This window comes from Hippopotamus amphibius, chromosome 3 (assembly GCF_030028045.1).
Source record: "Hippopotamus amphibius kiboko isolate mHipAmp2 chromosome 3, mHipAmp2.hap2, whole genome shotgun sequence".
In the NCBI taxonomy this organism is placed as follows: domain Eukaryota; kingdom Metazoa; phylum Chordata; class Mammalia; order Artiodactyla; family Hippopotamidae; genus Hippopotamus; species Hippopotamus amphibius.
Genome location: NC_080188.1, coordinates 41,106,401 through 41,122,129, shown reverse-complemented (window position 1 = coordinate 41,122,129; position 15,729 = coordinate 41,106,401). Strand labels below are relative to the sequence as shown.

The 15,729-nt window shown below is 35.9% G+C and overlaps 1 protein-coding gene across 1 annotated transcript in view; it reads left to right on the top strand.

The window, feature by feature from the left end:
• Positions 1 to 15,729, top strand: part of TMPRSS11D (transmembrane serine protease 11D) — a 63,312-nt gene that overhangs the window by 35,477 nt on the left and 12,106 nt on the right. Inside the window, exons 4-6 of the mRNA XM_057728624.1 lie at positions 2,402 to 2,469; positions 8,311 to 8,468; positions 11,053 to 11,091. Coding sequence (XP_057584607.1) covers positions 2,402 to 2,469; positions 8,311 to 8,468; positions 11,053 to 11,091 — 265 coding nt within the window. The remainder of the gene's footprint in view (positions 1 to 2,401; positions 2,470 to 8,310; positions 8,469 to 11,052; positions 11,092 to 15,729) is intronic.

The window sequence follows — 15,729 nt, the reverse complement described above, 5'->3', positions numbered from 1 at the left end:
ATTCTATAATTCTAGATCACATTATGTTGAGTGATTTTATTTTGCTTTATTCTTAACTCTTACTAGTACTTCTTGAATTTCTTAAAAAGGAAATTATTTTGAAAAACTAATAGCCTCATAATTCTTAAAAAATGTACAAAGCCTCTCAAAAACATAGGCAGAACACTCTATGACATAAATCACAGCAAGATCCTTTTGACCCACCTCCTGGAGTAAGGGAAATAAAAACAAAAACAAAATAAAAACAAAATAAACAAATGGGACCTAATGAAACTTAAAGGCTTTTGCACAGCAAAGGAAACCATAAACAAGACAAAAAGACAACCTCCAGAATGGGAGAAAATATTTGGGAACAAAGCAACTGACAAAGGATTAATCTCCAAATATATAAGCAGTGCATTCAGCTTAATACCGAAAAAGCAAATAACCCAATTCACAAATGGGCGGAAGACCTAAATAGACATTTCTCCAAAAAAAGACATACAGATGGCCAACAAACACATGAAAAGATGCTCAACATCACTAATTATTAGAAAAATGCAAATCAAAACCACAATGAGGTATCACCTCACACCAGTCAGAATGGCCATCATCAAAAAATGTAGAAACAATAAATGCTGGAGAGGGTGTGGAGAAAAGGGAATCCTCTTACACCGTTGGTGGGAATGTAAATCGATACAGCCACTATGGAGAACAGTATGGAGGTTCCTTAAGAAACAAAACTACCATATGACCCAGCAATCCCACTCCTGGGCATATACCCTGAGAAAACCATAATTCAAAAAGACATGTACTACAGTGTTCATTGCAGCATTATTTACAATAGCTAGGACATAGAAGCAACCTAAATGCCCATCAACAGATGAATGGATAAAGAAGATGTGGCATATATATATATATATATATATATATATATATATATAGAACAATGGAGTATTAGCCACAAAAAGGAATGAAATGGCATTATTCGCAGTAAGGTGGATGGACCTAGAGTCTGTCACACAGAGTGAAGTCAGAAAGAGAAAAACAAATACCACATGATAACTCATATATATGGAATCTAAAAAAACAGTACTGATAAACCCAGTGGCAGGACAAGAATAAAGATACAGATGTAAAGAACAGACTTGAGGACATGGGGGGGCGTGGGGGAAGCTGGGACTAAGTGAGAGAGTAGCACTGACATACATCACTATCAAGTGTAAAATAGATAGCTAGTGGAAGCTGCTACATAGCACCGGGAGATCAACTTGATGAGTGGTGATGACCTAGAGGGGTGGGATAGGGAGCGTGGGAGGGAGGCTCAAGAGGAAGGGATATGGGGATACATGTATAAATACAGCTGATTCATTTTGCTGTATAGCAGAAACTGGCACAACACTGTAAAACAATTAAACTCCAATAAAGATCTAAAGAAAAAAAAAGAAACTGAAAAAAAAAATGTTCAAGGCCTCTAGAAAGAAAAAAGTTATCATTTTGTCTAACAACTGGTTGGTCTGATATCGGCCTGAAGAATGGATATTGAAAAAATAAGATATAATACAGTGTGACAGACATTGCATAAACTTTACAGTTTCAAGAAGAATTGGCTTCAAATCCTGACTTAATATAATACTCAGCATGCTACTTAATTTCCCCATCTTCACCTTTCATGTTCACCTCTACCTTGGTCCAACCTCACAGTACAAGCCAAGAGAATCCACTCCCCATTATGAAAGCTCAGTACATCTCACCCTGCATCTTAATGGAACTGTTCCACTCACAAAATCACTTCTAGTTCACTGTGAAGCTAAACCTTATACCTCAAGAGGATCATCCTCGCTGGCATTGAGGAGGAAAGTTAAAGTTAGATCAGGAAATAGCAACTGATGCTAAAAATAACTTATGATGCTTAGGCATTAATCAGAAACAATAAGGAAAAGACTGCCCTTTTCTTCTCTTCCTTCTTCTCATCAAGCTCTATACTGCTACTCATTTTAATCTGGTTTTACCCATTTAACAACAGTTATTGCAGGATCACACACACTGTAAGTTGTATTGGTGGACTCACCTAGTGTTGAGTTGGCTTATGCCCCAACCTCTTTGGAAACAGCCACCAAATCACGTAACATGGGCTCTCATCGAGCAAAACATCTGCTATGTTTAGAAGGGTTTCCAGTGAAGATGCAACCTGTCCATTATCATTTTGTGTAATAGATGAATAAACAGGCACTGCATCAGAAGGTTATTAACCTGCCTAAATCGCTCCCATGTGTTCTGAGATGGAATTGAACTAAACTAAAAAACTCTAGTCTCTATTCCTCATTAACATAGTCCCATACTGCAAGCGTGGGCAGAAAGAGGAAGGAGAGAAAGAACTGTAATTACAGAGAGGTGCTTTTTTTTCCCTTTCTTTCTACAGATTACTAAAACATTCAAAGAGTCAAATTTAAGAAATCAGTTCGTCAGAGCTCATGTTGTCAAACTGAGGTGAGTGGAACTACATCAAAAAATATATATAAGCATAGGTACAATTTGGTGCATTTGACTTTGTTCAAAGTATAGATAATGAATGAGATGTTCACACAATGTGTTGCAATATGAAAATAGTATCATGGGAAGTTTAAAAACCAATCTCAAGCAAAAGCAAAACATGTCACATTTGGTCTATATACCTACTAATGTAAAAAACTATATTTCCTCAATTCTTGGTGGGAAAACTAGGAAAGGGTAGAGAGACAGTTGGGTGAAAGTACAGTTACAGAGCTATTCTATTATATAACTCCAGGAGATACTATTCACAATGCAGTTGATACAGTAAACAATGCCTTGTGGAGATGTGCAATGCTGTGGTCCTGGGCATATTCATCCAAGATCAGAACACTAAACCAACAGCAAAAGTGGCTTTTGGTTTTTGTCTGCCTGGAATGCTATAATATAAAGGATGGTGTAGCAAAATACAAACATGTCTGCTATCAATTAATAACAGGGGAAGTAGCAGGATGCATGCTAGTTATTCGCCATTGCTACCTTAGTTGAATATGGACCTATTCTTGTGATGTGATGTAATATTCTCCCAACTAAAATAGGCACTGTTACTGACCCTACCACAAATGTCTCAAATGGTCTATATTGTTCAATCCTTCAAACAATATACAAAAGCTCTTCAGAGGGGAGAGAAATTATACTAATTCTTTCTCAGAAATTAATACCACAAGAAAATTAATTTTTCCTATTCTCAGTAGAGTCACCTAGTTGAGTACCCAGGAGCATGGAGCTCTGGTCAATTAAGTTTTGCTGAGGAGTTCGAGAAATAAGAAGTATCCATGGGGAAGAGCATTTTCCAAAATGCATTTCAGTCAGTTTAGTGCACATTCTCTTAGCACTTTCTTGAGGAAGTCTCTGTGCCAGCCACTAGCTTCCAATACTTGTAGGACAGATCTGTATTTTTTTTCTCCTTTTGTTCACTTCTCACTTACTGCTCAGTCCACTGCAACCTGGCTTCTGACCTCACCACAAAACACTAATTGCTCTCGTCAAGTTTGACAGTGACATCTGAATCACAAACTCCAAAGAAATGATATCAGTCCTATTTTCAGACCTCTCAACAGTATTTAGCACTGTTGAGTTTTCAATCCTTTTTGAAATAGTACTATCCCTTGGTTTCTATGACCCTATACACTCCTGATTTTCCTTTTACCTCTCAAGTTATTCCTTCTCAATTTTCTTTGTTAGTTCTTATTTCTTCTTTTTACATTCCTCAAATGTTATCAGACTGTGCTGTAAGCCTCTCATCTCAGTTCACACTGAAGCTTCTTTTAGGGGATTCATTGCCGCGTATATGCTAATTATTATCAAAGTTGTTTCTCTGGCAAGTTCTCTCTTCTCTAGATGTGAATATACACAGCCATCTACTTGATATCGTCATATGGCTATCTTGCAGACAACTCACCTTTAATAAGTCCAGACCAGAACTTATCATCTCTCCCCCACCAAAGATGTTACTCTTCTAGTGTTGCCTTCCTCTGTCAATGGTGTCACCTTCAACCTAGTTGCTCAAGAAAGAAATATGAGAGTTATCTTTAACTCCTGTGTCTCCACCAACCCACACTCCAATCAACTAACCTCCACAATTCTATTTCTTAAATACATTTAAGATCCATAACTTCAAACACACTGCCCTCAACCATCTCTCTCCTGGACCATGCATAGCCTCCTAGTGAGTCTCCTTTCCTTCAGTCTTGCTCCACTCCACATTCTACAGAGCAGCCAGAAAGGTTTTTTGAAACGAAAAGCTAAACATAATATTTGGTTAAAGTTCTTCTGCCGTTCCTCACCCTTACGATGTCAAATATCATATATAAACACATATTATGTGTATATGTATATTATATGTGCGTCAAAGATACATATATATTCTTGACACATACACAGTGGATGTATATGTATGTCTCCTTGTTTTATACACACACACACACGTATATATAAAAATCAAAGTTCACTAAACCTTTCTATATCAGGTTTTCTCCTAAAATCCCTATTTCTGGGCTAGTCTTTTACGACTTTCCACTTTATTCTTTACTCACCAATTCCACTAGACTGCTTTCAGTTCTTCACTCTCTAACCTCAAGATCTTCATGTTTAAGCTATTCCCTCTGTCTGAAATACACACACACACACACACCATTTTTTACCCTTCCCCTTCTGTTTTAAAATATGCTGCATCAAGAGAAAATTTGAGGTACAGTGAAGCCAACAAATCAGGAAATGATGACTCTCGAAAAGACAGTTTGTTATAGTTTCCAAGAGGAAGGGACATGACTCTTTGATAGAGTTGTTATGACGATCAAATAAATTAGTTATACAACACAGTCCTGTCTGAGCATCTATTTACATGTTTATCATTCACTAAAGATACCTCTTCTTTGAATTGCATATTCATATCTTTTCTGGCTTTTTTTTTCTATTGTTTGTCTTTTTCTTATTGGTTTGTAGGAGTTCTGTGTTTATAGGAGATGGCAAACATTTGTTACTTTGAGTTGCAAATGTATTCTCTCTGTCTACAGCATTATCTTTTCACTTTGTATGTTTTTTCTGTGGAAAATCAGTTGCAAAATGTCTTCCTTAAGAAATCCTTTCTCCTCCTGTATATAAAGACATTCTCACATATTTGCCTATAAGTTTTAAATTTTTACTGTTCATATTTAAGTGCTTTGTCTGTAGTATGAGGCAGATTTTTAATTTTTTACATGAGTTATTTTCCTTCAGATTTGTGATACAACTTCTGTAATATATTGTTTACACATGCCTATAAGTCTGTTTCTGGATTCTTATTAGACATGATCATAGGAATTCTGTTCCTTCTCATTAAGCTTAGTTATTATGTCATTCAAATAAAATCTACCACTATGGATTTTCCTATTTCTCCTTGTTCAATATATTTTGAATGCATATTATCAAGCTCCTATATGTTTAGAATTATTATATCTGCCTCACGAATTATTTCTTTTATCAAGGTATTAATCCTTTTTATCACTAATTAATGACTTTCAATCTTAAAATCTCATATCTGATACTATTACGCTACACTGACTTTCTTATGGTTTTTCTCAATATATCTATCATTTTCAACATTCATATATCCTTACAGGTTAGATTTTTCTCCTAAAACAAGAGGACAGCTAGATTACATTTTTGAATGCATTCTAACCATCTTTGCCTTTAACTAGATAGTTTAGTCAATTTCAACTTATTGTGATGACTGTTACATTTGGATTTATTTCTTCCATATTATCTTGTGTTCTTTACCCTGGTTTTTCTAATGCTTTTTTCTACTGTCTTGCCTTCTCTTGTATGATTGCATTTTCTTCATTTTCTTTTTTCCATTTACTAATTTACAAGTTCTACATTCCATTTATCTTATTTTAGTGATTATTCTTAAAAACTTACAAGGAGAGTTGTTTTAATCCACTACCCTTCTACTAAATAACACAGGGAACTCAGGACTCTTACTCATGCATTACTGATGTTTTAGTTATACTTTATTTGTAACACCTACAAATAAGTAATTATACTGTCAGTGTCTCTTGCATTTGCCTTTGCAGTTCACAGTTTTATTGATGTATCTGTGTGTGGGTTTTGTTTTATTTAGTGTGCTTCAGACTCATCTCGATCTGAAACTTCATGTCGTTATCAATTCCACATAATTCTCACTATTTCTTGTAACCCTGCTGCTCCTTTATTTTTCTGTGCTCTTCTTTAGCAATTCACTAGCTAAATATTGAGACGTCTTCTGTCTCTGTTTGATCTTTCTCATGTCTTTGTCCATGTTACATTTTGCGTGATTTCTTCACCTCTATCTTTACGTTAACCAATTTTTCTTCAGCTTTGTCTGCTATTCTGTGTAACTCATCCACTGAGTTTTAATTTCAATCAAAAACTATGAAAAAAAAAAAAAAACTGACTATGTTTACCTGTCTGCAACCTCATTTGTTTGAGAATCTGCTTGGTTTGTTTTGAAAATGTCCTATACTTTTCTCATAATTATAATTTCCCCTTTTATGTCATTAGTCATTTCCAATATACTTAACTGAATATCTGTTAATTTTATTATGTGAAGTTTTGGAGGATGCTGTTCTTGTTCTGCTGATTTTAGCTCATGATGTATTGTTTACCATTGAGGTTGCATGCTTATTTTTAATCCCACCTTGTAAGTAGGATCCTATGCAGCCTGGATTTAACATACAAACCTCCAAAGCATTTGCTTCTATCAGGTACTCTAGGAGGATAGGCATCACATGGACCATTTTTTGGTTAATTTCTTAAAGTGTCTGGAACCATGCAGGTGGTGCTAATGTAAATCCAAAACTTTCATAAAGTCAGGCTCATGATTATGATTCTTAGGAGAATGTTTTTTCCATCCAGACCTGGACCTTTGAGACAACTAAACTTTTTTTTTTGATGTGAGGTTTTTTCTTTCTAATCTATGCTTTCACTGAATGCCTAGTTCTTTGAGAAACGTAGCCTTATCCTGAAACCTCATGTCCATCTCCCTATTTTGTACTAGCCAAAGGCATCATCTACAGTGTCTATTAATGCTAAGAAACAAACCTATTGGATATTCTAATGCTTATCAAGTAATATTCTTATTCTTTACTTCTAGTCTTCTAAGATTTCCCTTATTTTCATGGGAGCTCAACTTCGCATTTCAAGTAGAACTTATTATATTTTAGTTAGCATTTCTGGTTGTTTTATATGAAAAGCTTTTTTTCTTAATAAATTAGGTTTTTATGTTGCTAGAAATGGAAGATGTAATTATTTGTTCAGTGTGTGCTTCTTCATCTAAACTGCCCTATTCAAGAGAATGGCAACTGTGAATCTTGGTCATAACTAATTTCTGAAACTAAGAATAGTGCCTAGCACAAAAAAAAGGTGCTTATTTAACACTTACTTAGTAAATAGTAAATTAATATCAGGGATGAATATTATAGCACAACTAGCAATTGAGTTGAGAGGAGGTGGCCTAGAATGAGTATGAAAGCATCAAAACCAAATGTGCCTAGTGCACATTCATTTTCAGAAAAGGAGAGTGCCAATATTAGCTGGAGGAAGTGATTTACATGATAACTTACATGGAAGGAAATGGAAATTATCTTGATTTTAGATAATTATAGCCATTAGTCAAATGATCAAGGTTCTTGTGAGAAATATCAACAGTTAATCGAAACTGAGATAAAAATCTTATCCTATGACTACAGAAGTTAAAATTTGCTTTTGTAGCCAGGTAAAGAGGTGAAGGTACCAGAGAATTAACTTGAGCCTATAAGTCACATAAATTTGGAAGTTCATCTCTTTAAAAGTTTGTTTAATGAGATGAGTGGTGTTTTTTGAAGATTTCTGAAGTCTAACCATAGCTAATACTTATAGTGTACTTATTGTATGCTATGTCCTCTTCCCAAAAGTTTTACATACGTTAATTCATATAATCTTCACAACAGCCCATTTTAATGTGAGGATACAGATACAGAAAGATTAAGACACAAAAACACTTAAGTCCAGCACTAAATGGCAGACCTGGTGTTCAAACTCTGGCATTCTGACTTCAAAACAAGCTATCCTGAATGGTGGGTACAGTGTACTATGCACTGAAATCAAGTGTTTGTGGGATAGCATTGTGATATATCATTACAACACAAACACTGTTATGTGAACCTGTTCTAATGTTAAATTTATTAAGTAATGTTTTTAATGCTTAATCAAGAAGACTATGAAGAGAACAACAGGAAACTATCATAGTTATACATTTTTTTAAATATTTTTCCGGTTTTTCAGGCAAAGTGGTAGTGATGTGATAGCAGATATTGTCATGAAATTTAAATTCACCAGAAATAACAATGGAGCATCAATGAAAAGCAGAATTGAGTCTGTTTTACAACAAACGCTGAATGACAATGGAACGTTGGCAATGAACCTTTCCACTGAATTAACACGCAAGTATCATTTTTTTTACACATCATTTCATTTCAATATATCTCTCCACCAATTCTAATTCATGTTTTAATTTAATAAGAGACTGACTTTTTTTCCTTGGGATTAAACTTTATGAAAACAACTTATTATGAAGCTAACTATAATATATAGCTCTTTAATATAAAATATTCTTAAGTTTTAAAGAACCATTTAGCATTCACATAGTAAGTTTTATTTGCTAAAAATTATTATTTTTCCCTTTCAACACTCCTTATAAGGGATGTTGCTGTCAGATGTTCAATTTGTAGGTATGTTATAAGAATGGTAAATAGCTGTTCAAGGTCAGAGAACAAAATTAAGGATCCATCTCACTGAGAACAGAGCATGCAATTAGAAGGTTTCTGGTAAATACTTATAGAATAAAGAAGAAAATTAGAAGATTTAACAGTATCCCTACCTCCCCTCTGAAAAATCCTCTCTACTTCTGTCTGGAATGGAATCTATTTTCATTTTTTTTCAACCCTATTGCTATCACACTGGTCAAAGCCAAAATCATTTATTACTTGAACTACTGCACTAGCCTCCAAGCTACTCTCCGTCTATACTTTCTTGGCCCTTTCCAATGTATTGTCCACATGTTGATCACGGAAATATTTTAAAATACAGTCTTCCTTAAAAAAGCCTCCCATGGCTTTCCACAAAACAAAAATAAAAACAAAACATAAACACCGCCTGTAAGCAGAATACCATATTTCCTGGCTTACCCAGGACAGTCCTGGGTTCATGCCAGTTGTCCAAGAACCGCTATTAATATTAATATTACCCCTTGCGTATTCTGGTTTGGACAATAAATGATATGGCAATCTCATCTAAAACACTGTATGATCTGGTTCATACTTACCCCTCTAGCCATTTATTATACATTCTCTTCCTCATTCACCACAATCTGGCCGCACCTTCACTTTCTCCCTCTGCAAAGATTCTCTCCTTCCTGCCTCAGGGACTTTGCATACATTGTTCCAGTTTCTTATAACACACGTTAGATCACCCCTTTGCATCTGCCAAGTATCATCTGAATCATTTCTTTCTAATGTAAGCCTTTTCTAACTTCCAATACTAATTTGCTTACCTCTGTCATACACATCTTCATTTTCCTTCACAGTATTTATCACAATTGAAACCACAATATTGTTTCCATGATTTTGTATTGTCTTCATCCTACTCTGTAAGTTTTCTGGCAGCTAATAAGTTTGTATAAGTTGATTTTAGAGAGCATGAAAACCTATCTGAGAGGTTTAGATTTATCTTATAGGAAATAAGAAGCTGATTTCTCATTAAAAGATTTCAAGCACAGAAGTATATAATCTGATATGATCTATATTTTTAGAAATGTCAGTCTGGCAGAGTAGAGGTGGATACATTGAAAAGTGCAAAAGTGGAGGCAGGGGATCCAGTTTGAAGATTGTTGTTAAGAATATAGGTGTCAAATGATGAAAGCATGAACTAAAGTAGCAGTCAAAGGGATGGCAAAGATGGGGCTAATTCAAAGGGCAATTAGAAATGAGAAGGTACAAAATCTAGAAACCAATAAGATGTGGAAAATGAAGAGAAAGGAGGCATTAGAGACCATTTCAGATTTCTAGCTATTGGTGGAAGTGGTGTAATTTACTAAAGGAGGAAATATAAGTAGCAAATTTGGAGTAAAAGTTGGTGACATTGAGTTTGAGATGGCTGTAGTACATGCAGAGAAAACTGTTCTGTAAACTGGAATAGACACATCTTCACTATCTGATACCAACATATTTTCTTTTCTGTGCTCTGCCACCACTTCCCCAGGTGCAACACTTGTATTAGCTCTACTGACTTTATTACTCCACAAACATCTTACACCTCCATGCATTTGTGTCCACTTTACCTTTCATCTAGAATGGCCTTTTCACTTCTTATCTGCCTGAAAAATCCTTTTAGGTACTCAAAATACAACTCAAATGTTATCTTCATCATGATAACATCTGTGAATCAGACAGCACTAGTAACTCTCTCCTTTCTTCTACTTTGCACTTAAATTTATTTGAATGATTCCTTGATCAACTTCTACCTGTAAATTATGTAAGGGAAGACCCCCTATATTTTGTCATACCTCCAGTAGTACAAATAGTATCAACAGAGTAATACAGATATAGTTATATGTACATACATATATATTAGAATAAATGAAAAATTAACTTCTCTTACAGCATTTATTACATTGTATCTCAATGACCATGTTTCTGTTTTCCCAAGTAAACTGAGTGACCTGAGATCAGAAATATCTTTCAAATATCTTTTAAGTATCTTTTTAAGTGTTTTATGAGAAATTAAAGCACAAACTTTAGTGTGCATACAGTTAATTGGGGGAATATTATAAACACAGTTTTCTGGAGCCCGTGACTCAGATTCTTTCAGCAGGTCTGGGATGGAGCCAAGGAATCTGTATTTCAGCGGTTGTCTAAATGATTCTGAATATGGTTATCTGAGGACTACACTTTAAGAAATTAAGGTGAAATGATATACAATCCTTTCTGTATTGATCTTGCTCTTTTTTTTTTTTTTTTTTAACACCAGCATTAAGTGACCAGGATACAGTAAATATGTTAACTCAAGGTAAGCTTTTAAATTACTTTGGAAATGTGGTTTACCAAAATAAAAAGAGTAAATGTTGAAGTGATTTGTAGTCTTTTCCAAGGCAGTGTCTACTGAGATGGTATCTTTATTCTTAGTTCACTCATGTGGGTAGTTGTTGAGATAAGACATTGCTGATTCCGTCATCGGCCTACAAAGTGATGTTTAGGATTTCCCCTCCTTTTAGAAGAAGGAAGAGGTTATTAGTGCCATTCCACCCACTCTGTATTGTTTAGTCTCATTAAAGTTTTCTTGGCAGATCTGGAAAGTTTTTCCTGCCCTAGTTCTATGGTAGCATTTTGGTAGACTTGTAAATTATATTTGGTTGCACCATTTACATGGCTTCTCCTAACGACCGGAAAAACTTTCTTTGTTGTGGATTTAAGTTCATCATAAAGTATAATTTAAAAAATTCAAAAAGCAGTATCAGTTTTATGCCTGTAACATAGTAGAAAAGTCACTGCTTTCCAATGTCATTATGTATACTCTCAAGCTAGGATTGCAGAAATATAACCCCCAGAAAACAGCAGCTTACTTTTCTGGCTAATCAAACGTAGTTAGAAATTAGTTCTATATACCTTGATAGCTGGCCTATCCCAGATGCTTATGTGATTCTGTAAGTTAATGAATCCTCTAGGGGTGTTTTTCAACTTCTTTATATATTTAATTAATGCTTCTTTTTCATTAAAATGTGCTTAAATAACTTACTACAGAATTTGGTTGGAGCATGTAACAAAGGAACCTATATTCCATGTATATTCTTTTTTTTTTTTAATTGGTTGCGTTGGGTCTTCGTTGCTGTGCTTTCTCTAGTTGCGGCAAGTGGGGGCTACTCTTTGCTGCGGTGCATGGACTTTTCAGTGCAGTGGCTTCTCTTGTTGCAGAGCACGGGCTCTAGGCGCACAGGCTTCAGTAGTTGCAGCACTCAGGCTCAGTAGTTATGGCTTGCAGGCTCTAGAGTACAGGCTTAGTAGTTATGGCACACAGGCTTAGCTGCTCCGCAGCATGTGGGATCTTCCCGGACCAGAAATTGAACCTGTATCCCCTGCATTGGCAGGTGGATTCTTAACCACTGCACCACCAGGGAAGCCCTCTATGTATATTTTTAATGGAAGTCTAGTCCTCCTCTATCTGGGAGATCTGTTAGAAAAAAATACCTTTGGATGGTGTCCTATAGAAGCAATGTCACTACCTCAGAGCTGGTCCAGCAACAGAAATTGCTTGTGGTGATTAGTGGGAGTTGAGAGGAGTTGAGTGATCAAGCTCATGACACTTTGGCCATTGGAGTGTCATGGGCTCTCTTAAGATACTTAAATAAACCTCATCTAGATACTTAGAAACCCTCAGTCACCGTCGAGAATATTCTGTGGCCCTAAAGTAGCTTCTTCTCCAGAGCACATTTGGTAAGACAGAGTCAGCTGTGGATGTGGACTGGACCGTCCACAATGAACTACATTACCACTAGAGTCTTCATGATGAGAGCAGTTTCCCTCCAACTTCATTGTGCACATGAATCACTTGTTAAAATGCAGCTTCTAATAAGTTCTGAGAACCTAGTGCACAGCTTGGTGACTATAGTTAGTAATGTTGTATTGTACACTTGAAATTGCTCAGAATCATAAGTATTCTCCTCACACATACACACACACGAATGAGTTAACTATGTGAGGTGCTAGATGTGTTAATTATCTTGAACTTGGTAATCATTCTACAATATAATGTACATCAAATCATCACCTTGTATACTTTAAGTATATACATTGTATCAATATTTATCAATTATTCTTAATAAAGTTGGAGAAAAATATATATTTGTTCCCTGATGTGTGTACAATGTCATGATTTGTTACATGCATACATTATGAAAAGATTCCCCTCATCCAGCTAGTTCACACATTTATCACCTCATGTATTTATCACTTCCCTCCTGTTTTTTTTTTTTTAACTTATTATTTTCTTGGGGGTACACCAAGTTCAATCATCTGTTTTTATACACATATTTCCGTATTCCCTCCCTCCCTCGACTCCCCACCACCCTCCCCGTCCCAGTACTCTAAGGCATCATCCATCCTCAAGTTGAACTCCCTTTGTTATACAACAACTTCCCACTATCTATTTTACAGTTGGTAGTATATATATGTCTGTGCTACTCTCTCACTTCGTCTCAGCTTCCCCTTCACCCCCCGCCCCCCCCAAACCTCGAGTTCTCCAGTCCAATCTCTGCATCTGCGTCCTTGTTCTTGTCTTGTCACTGAGTTCATCAGTACCATTTTTAGATTCCGTATATGTGAGTTAGCATACAACATTTGTCTTTCTCTTTCTGACTTACTTCACTCTGTATGACAGACTCTAGGTCTATCCACCTCATGACATAAAGCTCCATTTCATCCCTTTTTATAGATGAGTAATATTCCATTGTATATATATGCCACATCTTCTTTATCCATTCATTTGTTGATGGGCGTTTAGGTTGCTTCCATGTCCTGGCTATTGTAAAGAGTGCTGCAATAAACATTATGGTACAAGTTTCTTTTGGGATTATGGTTTTCTTTGAGTATATGCCCAGTAGTGGGATTACTGGATCATATGGTAGTTCTATTTGTAGTTTTTTAAGGAACCTCCAAATTGTTTTCCATAGTGGCTGTACCACCTTACATTCCCACCAACAGTGCAGGAGAGTTCCCTTTTCTCAACACCCTCTCCAACATTTGTTGTTTCCAGATTTTGTGATGATGGCCATTCTGATCGGTGTGAGGTGACACCTCATTGTGGCTTTGACTTGCATTTCTCTGATGATTAGTGATATCGAGCATCTTTTCATGTGTTTGTTGGCCATCTGTATGTCTTCTTTGGAGAAATGTCTATTTAGGTCTTCTGCCCATTTGTGGATTGGGTTATTTGCTTTTTTGGTATTAAGCTGCATGAGCTGCTTGTATATTCTGGAGGTTAATCCTTTGTCCATTGTTTCGTAGGCAACTATTATTTCCCATTCTGAGGGTTGCCTTCTTGTCTTGTTTATGGTTTCTTTCGTTGTGCAAAAGCTTCTAAGTTTCATGAGGTCCCATTTGTTTATTCTTGATTTTATTTCCATGATTCTAGGAGGTGGGTCCAAAAGGATCTTGCTTTGATGGATGTCATAGAGTGTTTTGCCTATGTTTTCCTCTAGGAGTTTAATAGTGTCTGGCCTTACATGTAGGTCTTTGATCCATTTGGAGTTTATTTTTGTGTATGGTATTAGGAAGTGTTCTAATTTCATTCTTTTACATGTTGTTGTCCAATTTTCCCAGCACCACTTATTGAAGAGGCTGTCTTTTTTCCATTGCATATTTGTGCCTCCTTTGTCAAAGATAAGGTGCCCATATGTGTTTGGGCTTACCCCTGAGTTCTCTACTCTGTTCCATTGATCTTCCTTTCTATTTTTGTGCCAGTACCATACTGTCTTGATCACTATGGCCTTGTAGTATAGTTTGAAGTCAGGAAGCCTGATTCCACCAACTCCATTTTTCCTTCTCAAGATTGCTTTGGCTATTCGGGGTCTTTTGCGTTTCCATACAAATCGTAAGATTTCTTGCTCTAGTTCTGTGAAAAATGCCATTGGTAATTTGATCGGGATTGCATTGACTCTGTAAATTGATTTGGGTAGTACAGTCATTTTCACTATGTTGATTCTTCCAATCCAGGAACATGGTATATCCCTCCATCTGTTTGTGTCGTCTTTGATTTCTTTCATCAGTGTCTTAAAGTTTTCTGCATATAGGTCTTTTGCCTCCTTAGGCAGGTTTATTCCTAGGTATTTGATTCTTTTTGTTGCAATGGTAAATGTAAGAGTTTCCTTAATTTCTCTTTCTGCTCTTCCGTTGTTAGTGTATAGGAATGCAAGTGATTTCTGTGCATTAATTTTGTATCCTGCTACTTTACTAAACTTGTCAATTAGTGAGAGCAGTTTTCTGGTAGACTCTCTAGGGTTTTCTATGTATAATACTATGTCATCTGCAAAGAGTGACAATTTTACTTCTTCATTTCCAATTTGGATTCCTTTTATTTCTTTTTCTTCTCTGATTGCTGTGGCTAAAATTTCCAAAACTATGTTGAATAATAATGGTGAGAGTGGACACCCTTGTCTTGTTCCTGTTCTTAGAGGGAATTCTTTCAGTTTTTCCCCAAGGAGAATGATGTTGGCTTTTGGTTTCTCATATATGGCTTTTATTATATTGAGGTAATTTCCTTCTATGCCCATTTTCTGGAGAGTTTTTATCATAAATGGATGTTGAACTTTGTCAAAAGCTTTTTCTGCATCTATTGAGATGATCATATGGTTTTTATCCTTCAGTTTGTTGATATGATGTATCACGTTGATTGATTGGCGTGTATTGAAGAATCCTTGCATCCCAGGGATAAACCCCACTTGATCATGGTGTATGATTTTTTTAATGTGCTGTTGGAGTCTGTTCGCTAGTATTTTGTTGAGAATTTTTGCATCTATATTCATCAGAGATATTGGCCTATAATTTTGTTTTTTTGTGACCTCTTTGCCTGGTTTTGGTATCAGGGTGATGGTGGCCTCGTAGAATGAGTTTGGGAGTGTTCCGCCTTCTGCAATATTTTGGAAGAATTTGAGAA